Source organism: Ptychodera flava (assembly GCF_041260155.1).
Source record: "Ptychodera flava strain L36383 chromosome 23 unlocalized genomic scaffold, AS_Pfla_20210202 Scaffold_24__1_contigs__length_23054250_pilon, whole genome shotgun sequence".
Classification (NCBI taxonomy): domain Eukaryota; kingdom Metazoa; phylum Hemichordata; class Enteropneusta; family Ptychoderidae; genus Ptychodera; species Ptychodera flava.
In genome coordinates this window covers 1,079,366-1,097,297 of record NW_027248278.1, presented here as the reverse complement: position 1 = coordinate 1,097,297, position 17,932 = coordinate 1,079,366, and the positions used below count along the sequence as shown (strand labels likewise).

Here is a 17,932-nt window from a genome sequence, read left to right as displayed (position 1 = left end):
GTTTTTGAAATCATCAGTGAACAAATCTTTGATCAACAATTCTTTTGTGTTATTAAAATTTAGACATTTTACAACCCTCTATCTGGTTGTCTATATTTTGGTTTGTTTGTGAAAATTTTGTGACGTGAAGTGCATGGTGTCTCTTTTTTGCTTGATAAGTCCTTCACGAGGTTTTCCTTCAAATTTTGAATTCCATGAAACATCAATAACACACATCAATAACACACATCAACAACACACATCAACAACACACATCAATACCTCAAACATACCGGTACTTTACAAATTAAACAATTTTGCAACAAATTTCATCTGTATTTATTTCACTACAAATAAAAATTAATTTTCCTAATTTTGTTTTGAAAACAACTTTATACAAATTTAAATCTATGATGTTTTGTCTGATGTGCAGATTGAATACTCACTCTTTGATGGACAATTGTTGTAAAACTATCACAAAATGGAAAGTTTACAATAACTCACAAAAGAAAGCTGATTATGCTGGTGTTAAGAAATCATCAACATGTGTCATTACAACCAACCAATGTTGATTCAAACAAATCATAAAGATCTTTACAAATGACTTCAACAAGATTCTTCATTCAGACTTCTAAATAAAAAATCAATCAACCAAATGAAATTAATCTAAGACCAATGGTCAGCCACTGAAAATAAACAAGTACAACAGATTGTTTTCCTTGATTTACAATGTTAGTATGCTGACAATGTTCAATACTTCATTACAATACAAATTATTTACTGTGCTTCAATGCCGTAATTAATAGAGAAATTTGAAATTCTCATTTCATCTGATTCCAAAACCATTAATGATGCAATGAATTGAAAAATAAAACATCACAAAGTTAAATGTAATGATTTCACACCTTCATTTTCTCTAGGTGATCAGTGTTTTCATCTTACAGTAGCTCAATACATTAATGTATGTTTCGTGGATAAATGGTACATGGAGAGCGCCCTCTATGCATCAGCATCTACAGACATTATTCTGCTTTGTAAAATTTTTCAGAAAGTTGTAAAACAGAACCTAGTACATCAATTTCAAAATGAAATGTGAACACAAAATGGAGGGTATCTGTTTAATTGATTGGTCCGACTTCAAACTTGCTTTTGAAGTATGGAAGACACGCCAGTTTAGTAAACTATTGCTCAGGACAAATTGATCAAAGGCTTTCAAAACACTCCCCTTTGCAAAAATCAAAGTTTCTTCCTGTGTGCAGAGTCCCTGATGACATAGATGTGGCATGTCCCTTACAGCTATTTTATTGTCATGGTTACAACAGCTTTTGTAGAATCTGCTGGTAATCAGTGTCATGAAAAACAAACAACAAACATACAAACAAATGCACCATTTAGTGAACATCGATAACATTGCAATGCAGGGCACTGTTTGTGAGGTGTAAGATAACAGAGGCTTATTCTCATTTGTTTTACATACAATTATCTTCAGAATACATCTTGTCTAAAATCATAGCCATTTTTATCGACAGACATCTGAGATCTAAACAAGAAGTAGTAGTCAAAAAACATATTGTCACTATTAGGAATGAGCTATCATATTGGTTTCTTAGCAACCATTCAGCCACTTATAAATACAGACAAGATTTGCTGCTGTTAAATTGGAAAGAAAACATAAAAAGTTGATGCAACACATTTCATAGTTCTTCATGACTGGATGATTTCAGTGACTCCATAAAGTCTGTAAAATCAGCCAAACTTCTTCCTCCAGAATACTCTTTGTTAAATTTTCCTTTGGAAAAAAGTTTGAATGTTGGATAGCCTCGCACTTGATTTGCCGTACAGATATCTGTGATAGAATAAAAATCAATCCATCAATCAATCTTATATCCCAATTTAATCAAGTAGAATTGTGGCAGTGACAAACATATATACATCAATTACAAATATGACAATTCAAAATTAATGTATTAAAATCCAGGAAGCACACAGTAGAACTACGGTAGATAAAAAGTTTAGAAGGAAGAGTAGGCTATGAAACAACACAGTTCAGCAAAGAATAGGCTATGAAACAACACAGTTCAGCAAAGAGTAGGCTATGAAACAACACAGTTCAGCAAAGAGTAGGCTATGAAACAACACAGTTCAGCAAAGAGTAGGCTATGAAACAACACAGTTCAGCAAAGAGTAGGCTATGAAACAACACAGTTCAGCAAAGAATAGCTATGAAACAACACAGTTCAGCAAAGAGTAGGCTATGAAACAACACAGTTCAGCAAAGAGTAGGCTATGAAACAACACAGTTCAGCAAAGAGTAGGCTATGAAACAACACAGTTCAGCAAACAGTAGGCTATGAAACAACACAGTTCAGCAAAGAGTAGGCTATGAAACAACACAGTTCAGCAAAGAGTAGGCTATGAAACAACACAGTTCAGCAAAGAGTAGGCTATGAAACAACACAGTTCAGCAAAGAGTAGGCTATGAAACAACACAGTTCAGCAAAGAGTAGGCTATGAAACAACACAGTTCAGCAAACAGTAGGCTATGAAACAACACAGTTCAGCAAAGAGTAGGCTATGAAACAACACAGTTCAGCAAAGAGTAGGCTATGAAACAACACAGTTCAGCAAAGAGTAGGCTATGAAACAACACAGTTCAGCAAAGAGTAGGCTATGAAACAACACAGTTCAGCAAAGAGTAGGCTATGAAACAACACAGTTCAGCAAAGAGTAGGCTATGAAACAACACAGTTCAGCAAAGAGTAGGCTATGAAACAACACAGTTCAGCAAAGAGTAGGCTATGAAACAACACAGTTCAGCAAACAGTAGGCTATGAAACAACACAGTTCAGCAAAGAGTAGGCTATGAAACAACACAGTTCAGCAAAGAGTAGGCTATGAAACAACACAGTTCAGCAAAGAGTAGGCTATGAAACAACACAGTTCAGCAAACAGTAGGCTATGAAACAACACAGTTCAGCAAAGAGTAGGCTATGAAACAACACAGTTCAGCAAAGAGTAGGCTATGAAACAACACAGTTCAGCAAAGAGTAGGCTATGAAACAACACAGTTCAGCAAAGAGTAGGCTATGAAACAACACAGTTCAGCAAAGAGTAGGCTATGAAACAACACTTTTAAGCAAAGAGTAGGCTATGAAACAACACAGTTCAGCAAAGAGTAGGCTATGAAACAACACAGTTCAGCAAAGAGTAGGCTATGAAACAACACAGTTCAGCAAAGAGTAGGCTATGAAACAACACAGTTCAGCAAAGAGTAGGCTATGAAACAACACAGTTCAGCAAAGAGTAGGCTATGAAACAACACAGTTCAGCAAAGAGTAGGCTATGAAACAACACAGTTCAGCAAAGAGTAGGCTATGAAACAACACAGTTCAGCAAAGAGTAGGCTATGAAACAACACAGTTCAGCAAAGAGTAGGCTATGAAACAACACAGTTCAGCAAAGAGTAGGCTATGAAACAACACAGTTCAGCAAAGAGTAGGCTATGAAACAACACAGTTCAGCAAAGAGTAGGCTATGAAACAACACAGTTCAGCAAAGAGTAGGCTATGAAACAACACAGTTCAGCAAAGAGTAGGCTATGAAACAACACAGTTCAGCAAAGAGTAGGCTATGAAACAACACAGTTCAGCAAAGAGTAGGCTATGAAACAACACAGTTCAGCAAAGAGTAGGCTATGAAACAACACAGTTCAGCAAAGAGTAGGCTATGAAACAACACAGTTCAGCAAAGAGTAGGCTATGAACAACACAGTTCAGCAAAGAGTAGGCTATGAAACAACACAGTTCAGCAAAGAGTAGGCTATGAAACAACACAGTTCAGCAAACAGTAGGCTATGAAACAACACAGTTCAGCAAAGAGTAGGCTATGAAACAACACAGTTCAGCAAACAGTAGGCTATGAAACAACACAGTTCAGCAAAGAGTAGGCTATGAAACAACACAGTTCAGCAAACAGTAGGCTATGAAACAACACAGTTCAGCAAACAGTAGGCTATGAAGTTCAGCAAAGAGTAGGCTATGAAACAACACAGTTCAGCAAAGAGTATGCTATGAAACAACACAGTTCAGCAAACAGTAGGCTATGAAACAACACATTTCAGCAAAGAATAGGCTATGAAACACACAGTTCAGCAAAGAGTAGGCTATGAACACACAGTTCAGCAAACAGTAGGCTATGAAACAACACAGTTCAGCAAAGAGTAGGCTATGAAACAACACAGTTCAGCAAAGAGTAGGCTATGAAACAACACAGTTCAGCAAAGAGTAGGCTATGAAACAACACAGTTCAGCAAAGAGTAGGCTATGAAACAACACAGTTCAGCAAAGAGTAAGCTATGAAACAACACAGTTCAGCAAACAGTAGGCTATGAAACAACACAGTTCAGCAAAGAATAGGCTATGAAACAACACAGTTCAGCAAAGAGTAGGCTATGAAACAACACAGTTCAGCAAAGAGTAGGCTATGAAACAACACAGTTCAGCAAAGAATAGGCTATGAAACAACACAGTTCAGCAAAGAGTAGGCTATGAAACAACACAGTTCAGCAAAGAGTAGGCTATGAAACAACACAGTTCAGCAAAGAGTAGGCTATGAAACAACACAGTTCAGCAAAGAGTAGGCTATGAAACAACACAGTTCAGCAAAGAGTAGGCTATGAAACAACACAGTTCAGCAAAGAGTAGGCTATGAAACAACACAGTTCAGCAAAGAGTAGGCTATGAAACAACACAGTTCAGCAAAAGTAGGCTATGAAACAACACAGTTCAGCAAAGAGTAGGCTATGAAACAACACAGTTCAGCAAAGAGTAGGCTGAGTAGGCTATGAAACAACACAGTTCAGCAAAGAGTAGGCTATGAAACAACACAGTTCAGCAAACAGTAGGCTATGAAACAACACAGTTCAGCAAAGAGTAGGCTATGAAACAACACAGTTCAGCAAAGAGTAGGCTATGAAACAACACAGTTCAGCAAAGAGTAGGCTATGAAACAACACAGTTCAGCAAACAGTAGGCTATGAAACAACACAGTTCAGCAAACAGTAGGCTATGAAACAACACAGTTCAGCAAAGAGTAAGCTATGAAACAACACAGTTCAGCAAAGAGTAAGCTATGAAACAACACAGTTCAGCAAACAGTAGGCTATGAAACAACACAGTTCAGCAAAGAATAGGCTATGAAACAACACAGTTCAGCAAAGAGTAGGCTATGAAAAAACACAGTTCAGCAAACAGTAGGCTATGAAACAACACAGTTCAGCAAAGAATAGGCTATGAAACAACACAGTTCAGCAAACAGTAGGCTATGAAACAACACAGTCAGCAAAGAGTAGGCTATGAAACAACACAGTTCAGCAAAGAGTAGGCTATGAAACAACACAGTTCAGCAAAGAGTAGGCTATGAAACAACACAGTTCAGCAAAGAGTAGGCTATGAAACAACACAGTTCAGCAAAGAGTAGGCTATGAAACAACACAGTTCAGCAAAGAGTAGGCTATGAAACAACACAGTTCAGCAAAGAGTAGGCTATGAAACAACACAGTTCAGCAAAGAGTAGGCTATGAAACAACACAGTTCAGCAAAGAATAGGCTATGAAACAACACAGTTCAGCAAAGAGTAGGCTATGAAACAACACAGTTCAGCAAAGAGTAGGCTATGAAACAACACAGTTCAGCAAAGAGTAGGCTATGAAACAACACAGTTCAGCAAACAGTAGGCTATGAAACAACACAGTTCAGCAAGAGTAGGCTATGAAACAACACAGTTCAGCTCAATATAGATTGATGTCATCACCTGTACTAGCTGTACAATCAATATGGGTATATAACTAACCAGTAGTAGCTGTACAATCAATATGGCTTTATAACCAACCTGTATTAGCTGTACAATCAATACGGGTTGATAACTAACCTGTACTAGCTGTACAATCAATATGGGTTGATAACTAACCTGTACTAGCTGTGCAATCAATATGGGTTGATAACTAACCTTTACTAGCTGTACAATAGACATGGGTTGATAACTAACCTGTACTAGCTACAGGTACAATCAAATATGGGTATATAACTAACCTTACTAGCTGTACAATCAATACGGGTTGATAACTTACCTGTACTAGCTGTACAATCAATACGGGTTGATAACTAACATGTAGCTAGCTGTACAATCAATACGGGTTGATAACTAGCCTGTAGCTAGCTGTACTAGCTGTACAATCAATATGGCTTTATAACCAACCTGTACTAGCTGTACAATCAATACGGGTTGATAACTAACCTGTACTAGCTGTACAATCAATATGGGTTTATAACTAACCTGTACTAGCTGTACATCAATACAGGTTTATACCTAACCTGTGCTAGCTGTACAATCAATATGGGTTGATTAACTAACCTGTACTAGCTGTACAATCAATACGGGTTGATAACTAACCTGTACTAGCTGTACAATCAATATGGGTTTATAACTAACCTGTACTAGCTGTACTAGCAGTACAATCAATACGGGTTGATAACTAACTTTACTAGCTGTACAATAGATATGGGTTGATAACTAACCTGTACTAGCTACAGGTACAATCAATATGGGTATATAACTAACCTTACTAGCTGTACAATCAATACGGGTTGATAACTTACCTGTACTAGCTGTACAATCATACGGGTTGATAACTAACATGTACTAGCTGTACAATCAATACGGTTTATACCTAACCTGTACTAGCTGTACAATCAATATGGGTTGATAACTAACCTGTACTAGCTGTACAATCAATATGGGTTGATAACTAGCCTGTAGCTAGCTGTACTAGCTGTACAATCAATATGGCTTTATAACCAACCTGTACTAGCTGTACAATCAATACGGGTTGATAACTAACCTGTACTAGCTGTACTAGCTGTACAATCAATACGGGTTTATACCTAACCTGTACTAGCTGTACAATCAATATGGGTTTATAACTAACCTTACTAGCTGTACAATCAATACGGGTTTATACCTAACCTGTACTAGCTGTACAATCAATATGGGTTTATAACTAACCTTACTAGCTGTACAATCAATACGTGTTATAACTAACCTGTACTAGCTGTACAATCAATATGGGTTTATAACTAACCTTACTAGCTGTACAATCAATACGGTTGATAACTTACCTGTACTAGCTGTACAATCAATACGGGTATATAACTAACCTGTAAAAGCTGTACAATCAATACGGGTTGATAACTAACTTTACTAGCAGTACAATAGATACAGGTTGATAACTAACCTGTACTAGCTGTACAATCAATACGGGTTGATAACTAACCTGTACTAGCTGTACAATCAATATTGGTTGATAACTAACCTGACTAGCTGTACAATCAATACGGGTTGATAACTAACCTGTACTAGCTGTACAATCAATACGGGTAGATGACTAACCTGTACTAGCTGTACAATCAATATGGGTTGATAACTAACTTTACTAGCTGTACAATCAATATGGGTTGATAACTAACTTTACCAGCTGTACAATCAATATGGGTTGATAACTAACTTTACCAGCTGTACAATCAATATGGGTTGATAAGTTACCTGTACTAGCTGTACAATCAATACGGGTTGATAACTAACCTTACTAGCTGTACAATAGATACAGGTTGATAACTATATAACCTGTACTAGCTGTACAATCAATACAGGTTGATAACTAACTTTACTAGCTGTACAATCAATACAGGTTTATAACTAACCTGTACTAGCTGTACTAGCTGTACAATCAATACGGGTTTATACCTAACCTGTACTAGCTGTACAATCAATATGGGTTTATAACTAACCTGTACTAGCTGTACAATCAATATGGGTTGATAACTAACTTTACTAGCTGTACAATCAATATGGGTTGATAACTAACTTTACCAGCTGTACAATCAATATGGGTTGATAACTAACCTGTACTAGCTGTACAATCAATACGGGTTGATAACTAACCTTACTAGCTGTACAATAGATACAGGTTGATAACTATATAACCTGTACAAGCTGTATAATCAATACAGGTTGATAACTAACTTTACTAGCTGTACAATCAATACGGGTTTATAACTAACCTGTGGCTAGCTGTACTAGCAGTACAATCAATAGGGGTTGATAAGTAACCTGTACTAGCTGTACAATCAATATCTGTTGATAACTATCCTGTACTAGCTGTACAATCAATACGGGTTGATAACTAACCTGTACTAGCTGTACAATCAATACGGGTTGATAACTAACCTGTACTAGCTGTACAATCAATACGGGTTGATAACTAACCTGTACTAGCTGTACAATCAATACAGGTTTATAACTAACCTGTACTAGCTGTACAATCAATACGGGTTGATAACTAACATGTAGCTAGCTGTACAATCAATACGGGTTGATAATAGCCTGTAGCTAGCTGTACTAGCTGTACAATCAATATGGCTTTATAACCAACCTGTACTAGCTGTACAATCAATACGGGTTGATAACTAACCTGTACTAGCTGTACAATCAATATGGGTTTATAACTAACCTGTACTAGCTGTACAATCAATACAGGTTTATACCTAACCTGTGCTAGCTGTACAATCAATATGGGTTGATTAACTAACCTGTACTAGCTGTACAATCAATACGGGTTGATAACTAACCTGTACTAGCTGTACAATCAATATGGGTTTATAACTAACCTGTACTAGCTGTACTAGCAGTACAATCAATACGGGTTGATAACTAACTTTACTAGCTGTACAATAGATATGGGTTGATAACTAACCTGTACTAGCTACAGGTACAATCAATATGGGTATATAACTAACCTTACTAGCTGTACAATCAATACGGGTTGATAACTTACCTGTACTAGCTGTACAATCAATACGGGTTGATAACTAACATGTACTAGCTGTACAATCAATACGGGTTTATACCTAACCTGTACTAGCTGTACAATCAATATGGGTTGATAACTAACCTGTACTGCTGTACAATCAATATGGGTTGATAACTAGCCTGTAGCTAGCTGTACTAGCTGTACAATCAATATGGCTTTATAACCAACCTGTACTAGCTGTACAATCAATACGGGTTGATAACTAACCTGTACTAGCTGTACTAGCTGTACAATCAATACGGGTTTATACCTAACCTGTACTAGCTGTACAATCAATATGGGTTTATAACTAACCTTACTAGCTGTACAATCAATACGGGTTTATACCTAACCTGTACTAGCTGTACAATCAATATGGGTTTATAACTAACCTTACTAGCTGTACAATCAATACGTGTTGATAACTAACCTGTACTAGCTGTACAATCAATATGGGTTTATAACTAACCTTACTAGCTGTACAATCAATACGGGTTGATAACTTACCTGTACTAGCTGTACAATCAATACGGGTATATAACTAACCTGTAAAAGCTGTACAATCAATACGGGTTGATAACTAACTTTACTAGCAGTACAATAGATACAGGTTGATAACTAACCTGTACTAGCTGTACAATCAATACGGGTTGATAACTAACCTGTACTAGCTGTACAATCAATATTGGTTGATAACTAACCTGTACTAGCTGTACAATCAATACGGGTTGATAACTAACCTGTACTAGCTGTACAATCAATACGGGTAGATGACTAACCTGTACTAGCTGTACAATCAATATGGGTTGATAACTAACTTTACTAGCTGTACAATCAATATGGGTTGATAACTAACTTTACCAGCTGTACAATCAATATGGGTTGATAACTAACTTTACCAGCTGTACAATCAATATGGGTTGATAAGTTACCTGTACTAGCTGTACAATCAATACGGGTTGATAACTAACCTTACTAGCTGTACAATAGATACAGGTTGATAACTATATAACCTGTACTAGCTGTACAATCAATACAGGTTGATAACTAACTTTACTAGCTGTACAATCAATACAGGTTTATAACTAACCTGTACTAGCTGTACTAGCTGTACAATCAATACGGGTTTATACCTAACCTGTACTAGCTGTACAATCAATATGGGTTTATAACTAACCTGTACTAGCTGTACAATCAATATGGGTTGATAACTAACTTTACTAGCTGTACAATCAATATGGGTTGATAACTAACTTTACCAGCTGTACAATCAATATGGGTTGATAACTAACCTGTACTAGCTGTACAATCAATACGGGTTGATAACTAACCTTACTAGCTGTACAATAGATACAGGTTGATAACTATATAACCTGTACAAGCTGTATAATCAATACAGGTTGATAACTAACTTTACTAGCTGTACAATCAATACGGGTTATAACTAACCTGTGGCTAGCTGTACTAGCAGTACAATCAATAGGGGTTGATAAGTAACCTGTACTAGCTGTACAATCAATATCTGTTGATAACTATCCTGTACTAGCTGTACAATCAATACGGTTGATAACTAACCTGTACTAGCTGTACAATCAATACGGTTGATAACTAACCTGTACTAGCTGTACAATCAATACGGGTTGATAACTAACCTGTACTAGCTGTACAATCAATACAGGTTTATAACTAACCTGTACTAGCTGTACAATCAATACGGGTTGATAACTAACCTGTACTAGCTGTACAATCAATATCTGTTGATAACTAACCTGTACTAGCTGTACAATCAATACGGTTGATAACTAATCTGTACTAGCTGTACAATCAATACGGGTTGATAACTAACCTGTACTAGCTGTACAATCAATACGGGTTGATAACTAACCTGTACTAGCTGTACAATCAATACGGGTTGATAACTAACCTGTACTAGCTGTACAACAATACGGGTTTATAACTAACCTGTACTAGCTGTACAATAAATACAGATTTATAACTAACCTGTATTAGCTATACAATCAATACGGGTTGATAACTAACCTGTACTAGCTGTACAATCAATATGGGTTGATAACTAACCTGTACTAGCTGTGCAATCAATATGGGTTGATAACTAACCTGTACTAGCTGTACAATCAATACGGGTTGATAACTAACCTGTACTAGCTGTACAATCAATGGCTGCTAGATGTCTCGATGCATCATCTTTGAAAACATCAGCCGCATCTTGGTAGCTTGGTTTAGCAGCTTTACAATGACCACACCATGGTGCATAAAACATGACAAGTACATGGTCATTACTTTTGATAAAACTGTCAAAATTCTCTGATGATAGATGATTGATAGCACTCTCTGTGTCACTCCATTTAGGTTCTGGTGGCGGTGTTGGTGCTGGCTTTGGTCTGAAAGACAATTTAATCATACATCTTAGAGAGACCAACATTTCTTCATTGTTGACTTTGTCTTAATGAATTCAACCACATATGAAAGAGTAGAAACATTGACATTATTGCTTTATTGTGGACGCCAATTTGTACCGGAGACCAACTTTGATAAGCCCCTATTAATTTCCCTTGCCATCTTGCAATTATCCTAGGCAAACACCCAAGTACTTTGGTCAGTGTTAATGATAAACATACATTATGCAAAAGGCAACTAAACTTACTCCATCATAAAGCCAATGAAGGATTCCTTGTCACGTTTCATCATGTAATCAAATTCAAATTGTCCATTTCTAAGGAGAGAAAGAAAGACAAACTGATTGTGAGTCAAACATGGATGATTTGTAAAAAATAATCAAAACTTTAACAGAAATAATGTGATTTCCATACAAAGACAATATTTGTCAACTTACTTGAAATATTTAACTGTATCCAGAATGTCAGTTCAGGTCGGGTCAGGTCAGGTCACCAAGTTTGCAAACAAAGACAAAAATGATAAGTTTTATCAGAAAAGTAAGAAATTGGATAATATTGGACATGAACACATAATCATGACAGAAGTAACTAAATTTAAAGATTTATGGTTTGAAAATATCAAATAATTTTTTTCTTGTCAATCAAATTTTTAGCAAATATACACAACTCATGAAACTGAAAGAAACAGAAAGTGTTCAAAGCTATTTGTCTCTTTGGAAAACGTGACTTTTAAGCAATTATAGCAAATTATATGATGTGATTGACAGATCAAAGAACCTTGACACAACTGAAATCCTAAACTATAGTACTTTAAATCAGTAATTTTAGAGGGAACAATGAAATAGGACCAATAATGAATGCAGTCAAAATCTTTCATCAGGTATTGAAGGGAAATGTAATAAAAAAAAAACTGAAACCTTGCTGTGTACGTAATGCCAATAATAAAATCAATGTGTCCATCTACATTAGTGTGGTCAATGGTCAAATTCAGTGAAAATCCCATTTTTCCCATCAAGCTTTAAGAACTGCATCATTTCTATGAATAACATATCTTGTCATCTTCAGGTAACCCCTAGGTTTCAGAGAATAAGATTTTTTTTTTGACAAAAATATGGAAAAAATCCATTAAAAATAGAAAACAGCAAATATTGGCATAAAACCGATATAGCTAAATCAGTGTGGCCTAAATAACCTAACAGTACGACAATGATAAGATGAGTAGTTCCTGAGTTCTACATTTTTGACCATTTTAACATTTTTCCTAGTCATTTGCATATTGGTAAAACTGACAGGTTCATTTGTCATCATTATACCAAAAATAAAGCTTAACACAGTTTGTGAGTTTTTGATATGGAGAGATAGACATCCATACATAACATACGTGGATACATACATATACATACAGACAGGCAGACATATTACATACAAACATTTTTACACCTTATAACCTCCCAGTTGCCATATATGTATGGCAAATGGGAGCTCTAAACCAACAATAACCATGAGATGGTATTCAAAAGTCTTCTTTACATGAACTAAAAAGCATTTAAAGCTCAAATTGTGCACACAGTATCATCAATGCAAGTACTTACAACCATGGCAACCACTTGGGCCCCACCATCACTGCTTGCAGCTTTAATTTTATGTTTACTTTCTTAGTACACTCAGTAAAAAAATACCCTCAAGGACAGTGTGCTCACATTCGATTTGAATTGGTCCATTCGAGAAATATTTAAACCAGGAAAAACAAGAATGACAAAAGCAAATAAGGTCTCCAACTTAGGTACTGGAGGTCATCTTTAGGAACATGCATATCAACTTCTATAGCAATGGGACAAGCAGATCCTAAATACATAAGCAAAAGTCAACAACAAAAAATAGACAGAGAAGGTTTGATAAAAAGAAAAGGTGGGAGTGGGTAGAAAAATGTACAAGGGATCTGATAAAACATAGGGCCAAAGTCCCTGAAGCTACTATAGACATGGATACAAAATTAAGTATTTCCTGACTGTATGAAATTATCTCACTTAGGTCATCCTAGAGACTTGTAAACCAAATATTAAAGCTGTCTAACCAGCGGTTTTAAAAGAACAAGCAACTCAACAGTTGACAGAGCTCTGCTGTGTTATGTAGAGAATAACCTTTTGTGACACATGTATTGATGAAGAAGGTGGATATCTTTGATTAACATTGTAAGTGAGTTCTGTTGAATAAGTTGAGACTGTACATACTCAGAGGAAAGCACACTGAAGAGACAAATGTTTGAAACTTAAGAAGTTCAAGGTCATCAAAAGCATTATAAGGAATCATGTAACTTTCATTGCACTGTTTACACAGATTGCATAATTGCTATAAATAGCACATCAGGAATCTTACAGCCCAGCTTTACCATAAAAACCCTATCACTTTGACCACTCTTTTAATTGACCACTCTATTTTTTTACCTCAAAAAGTAATTTTATTTTATCCTTACCAAGTCAACCATAAATGGAAATTAGAACTTTCTCTATCTCTATCTCTATTGACTATTTTGAGCAATTTCTTTTAGATAACATACAGGGCACAATAAATGACGGTTCAGAATATGTCAAAGTTGGGATTCAGGAAAGTTGCCTTTACATGTTTTAATCCTCCAAGATGGTAAGCATTTCACTATGAACTGTCAAAAAAAGTTGAACTTTCTGATAATTCCACACTAAAATTATTTTGGCTTTGATGATTTCCTAATTAATTCAATTATTTAAAATCATATTAATTATTTTTTTCTGGGTGAATTGATAGGGTTTATACAGTACAAGAATTACATACAATGTAAGTCAAATTTTGACCAAAAATGACAAAAAAAATTCCTTTAAAATACACATTTGCATATTTCATCACAATTTGAACAAATCTAAGTTAGGTTACCCCTAGGGACCTGTATACCAAATAACAAAGCTGTCTGACCAGCGGTTATGAAGAAGATTTTTTACCAAAAACACCTTTTTTGGCATTAATTTGCCTATTTTCAACAATATCAAAAAATTAAAAAAAATAGTTTCTCAAAATCATATTTTTCATCTACACAACAAATATCAAATCAGTAAGTACTGCGGTTCTCAAGATATTTGAGTGGACGGACGCCTCACAAACGGACATACATACATACATACATACATACATACATACATACATACATACATACATACATACAGACTGACGACGGACGCCGGACGGATACCCATCCCAATAGCTTCTATAGACTATAGTCTATAGTAGCTAAAAAGTAATGCTACCTCATCAATCTTCTAGACCCTACCCCCTCCTGAATATCAAATGTTCCATCCCTTGGTATTACATAACGCCAGATGACAGGAAATATATTTACAACCTTGGGGATTTTTTAATTAATGCCATGAGTGTTATCATTCTAATGTAAACAGCACTTAAGTTAGTTACAGATAGTGAAATGCCTTCCACTGTGGGCTGTGATTACAACATCTGGAATTATCCTGGATCCAAATTTCTCATCAGTTCTTGTATGTCTTACATAGAAAAGTTGCAAAAATTCGTCCGCAATGCGGGTAATGCAAATTTTCGTACTGCGCATTGTATCTGCGGACGCGTTGGAACGTTCTTTCCACGAGCGTTCTTTCCGGAAGTGGTCTTTTTGTCGCGATATAGCATACAATTACTTTGAGGTGCGACTTTCAAATCTGGTTTGTCAAAACAGTTCACACCAAGATAGCAAACTTTGTGTAACAGGCCCGTTTTAAGTGTGACAAATGTGGGATTATTTGCAGTATTTAAGTGAACTAAACTTTATTTAATACCTATTAAAAAAGTTCCGAATATATCAAACTAAACAGGGATCTGTCGCTAGAGGGCGCTTCAGTGTAGCATTTTTTGTATAAAAAATGCTCATATCTTAAAAAATTGTGGGGTGACCCCCATTTTTTTCGTTTGATTCGAAATATATATATTGTTGGGCTTAATTTACGAGAGTTTAAAGAAAACGTAGATTTCAGATCATGACATTTGTAATGAAAATATCAAAATTTGGCCAAACTTTGCTCTTTTTATAAAAGCACTATTCATGGAAACGTTGCTATATTTTCTGATATTTTCAAAAGTAGATCACAAAACTAATATATTACAATACAGGGACTTGTGTTGTATAAAATCTGTCAAATTGTTTTTAATATATTTCAGTTTTATTATTCAATAACACTAGTTAATCGAATAATACAACATTTTAACCAATTTCAGCTAAATGTTTTCGGCGGGACAACATAAAGGGCGCCATATCTCCAAAATTTGCATGGGGACCCCATCTTTTTTTCTTATTTTTTAACATTTCATCTCATCCCAGACATCTCCTGAAAGTTTCAGAAAAATTCTGATTAAAGTCACTGTTAGCCGCAACCTACCTTAATGCGATGAGTGTTATCATTCTAATATAAACAGCACTTACGTTAGTTACAGATAGTGAAATGCCTTCCACTGTGGGCGGTGATTACAACATCTGGAATTATCCTGGATCCAAATTTTTCATCAGTTCTTGTATGTCTTACATTGAAAAGTTGCAAAAATTGGTCCGCAATGAAAAAATTCACCTCAGCTTTGTTTTCTGGATCAAAATTTCCAACAAATTGATACCAAATATGACAAAATTATGTTCACAGCCTTCAAAACTGTCTCACAACATATCCTGGGTTGGTGTAGGTCATGTAAGTTCAAAAATACCGTCAATGACGCTGTACCTTCTCTAATGTGTGGCCAGGTCAGGTAATTGGTTGTTGGCATGGAGTTGTGGTAAATAGTTGATGATGTAAGGGCATGAGGTGGGATATGGACCCAAAGAACCCAAAAGATGATTAAATACATCAATCAAAAAATTCTAAGCTACAGTATAAACTGCCTAAAGATAGTTCAATGTGGGAAAAAGTTAAATAATTCAGAAATAAGAATTCACAGTCAAAATAGTAATGACGCACTTCCTTACTGACCTGAGTGCATGTGAAATACACAACCTGGCATCTGTAAATTAAATGTATACCAAGTGATCATTTTAAGTTACTTTTAACTGTTTTTAATGGATTTTCCAAAGAGTCCTGTGAAAATGATGAAAAACGCTTATCTGGTCTTGTGTTTGTATAACCTCATGGCTGATAATTGTCATAGTATTGAAAAAAAATTGAAAGTGAAGAAATTACTGTTTTTAATAGGCATATTTTCCTTGAAATACATGACCGTGTAAAGAATATATGCTAAAAGTGTTTAAGAGTAAATTTCTTTTTAAAAAATAATTTAATCTGTGACCAAAGGATTTTTATTTTTTGAGTTTACAAATTCAAACATTGCAATTTGTTAAATCATCTTGTTCAGTGCAAAATTTATAAAATGACTGAAAAAAAAAAAAATCGGCAGAATTACAGTCTTTGTGATGTAAAATTATGGGTTGACATCACGATAACTGTTAATCTGTTTGAAGTACTAATATACTATAATTTAAAAAGAAAAGTTCATGCAGAAACGTATGTCAGCAATGTAGTGTTAATTTTGACTTTACATCAAAATATGCCTTTGCTGGATACCAAATATATAGGGCGAAATATTAAAATCAGCCATGTTCAGCAAAATCCACACAACAGCACTGATCCTTTTCTAATTTGATTTGATTTGCTCATGTTATCCTAGTATGACAGTCAGTACAATATGGAACTTGAACACAACACAGTGAATAAGTATGCTGTAAATGAAATGGTGTGGCTGCATCCACATGCAGCAATAGGAGTGCCTTTGTCTCTCACCCCTCATTTCCAACCTGTCCCATCCCTGAAAAAATAGTTTGGTCTTATATTTATAATGTTAATTATTTCTGTATTTGTTAAAATGTGCGCATCTCAAAAACTTTTGATCATAACATTTTCATTGTTTTTTATGGCTGACCAGTCAGTTAACCTGTTTATATTGAATATTTGCACATTTTTCCGCAGTATTTGACATTTTCTGAATACCTTCTTATTCAGTTTGTCATTTTCTAAAAGTTTAAATGCTCCATTGTGTGGTCAAGCTTTCCACAAGCATCAAATGTGGTACTTCATATAGGAGGGTCTGCCTCTAGAGGGCGGGCATCATGAATAGTGTTTGTTGGTTAATTTCCTCCACATAAACTTCTGATTGTACTGTAAACATTGAACATGGCCGACGTCCGATTTTCCTGTCTAAAACTTTCACTCATTTTCGTTCATATGACTCTGAAACTCCAGGAAACGATTGGGAAGAAAGGGTTATCTTGAAATATTGAGGTACTCGCCGATATTTTGCAAAATTAAATTAGAAAAAATGCAAGGAAAATGCCGACAGGCTTACACAATGACAGTTTTCAGACTCTGAGGCATATGATCATCTCTGCAGATTATGCAACAGGCCAAGATCACGTGAGGCCATGAGGGGATATCCACGCAACTCAGTACCAAACACTGGCGCTCACAGAGTGAGCAAACACAAAGTGAGTACCCCTAACGTCAGCTCAGTAGTCTGTAATAGATTGTAGTCAACTAAGAAACCTTGGAGAAAGGCTTAACACTGTGGCTATGCCGCTAAGTCCCTTTTGATTTTTGTCATAGCTCAAAATCGTTCTCCCACA

At 35.7% G+C, this 17,932-nt stretch overlaps 1 protein-coding gene across 2 annotated transcripts in view; it reads right to left on the bottom strand.

The window, feature by feature from the left end:
• Positions 1 to 294: 294 nt before the first annotated feature.
• LOC139124471 (protein disulfide-isomerase A5-like) overlaps positions 295 to 17,932 on the bottom strand; it is an 84,544-nt gene continuing 66,906 nt past the window's right edge. The window contains exons 21-24 of one of the 2 annotated variants that reach the window (XM_070690610.1): positions 11,739 to 11,751; positions 11,550 to 11,618; positions 11,042 to 11,286; positions 295 to 1,825 (exon numbers count right to left, since the gene is read on the bottom strand). In XM_070690610.1, coding sequence (XP_070546711.1) covers positions 1,674 to 1,825; positions 11,042 to 11,286; positions 11,550 to 11,618; positions 11,739 to 11,751 — 479 coding nt within the window. In that variant the 3' untranslated portion in view covers positions 295 to 1,673. Of the gene's footprint in view, positions 1,826 to 11,041; positions 11,287 to 11,549; positions 11,619 to 11,738; positions 11,752 to 12,933; positions 13,039 to 17,932 lie in introns of those variants that run through there. The other variant, XM_070690609.1, reaches the window with a different exon arrangement.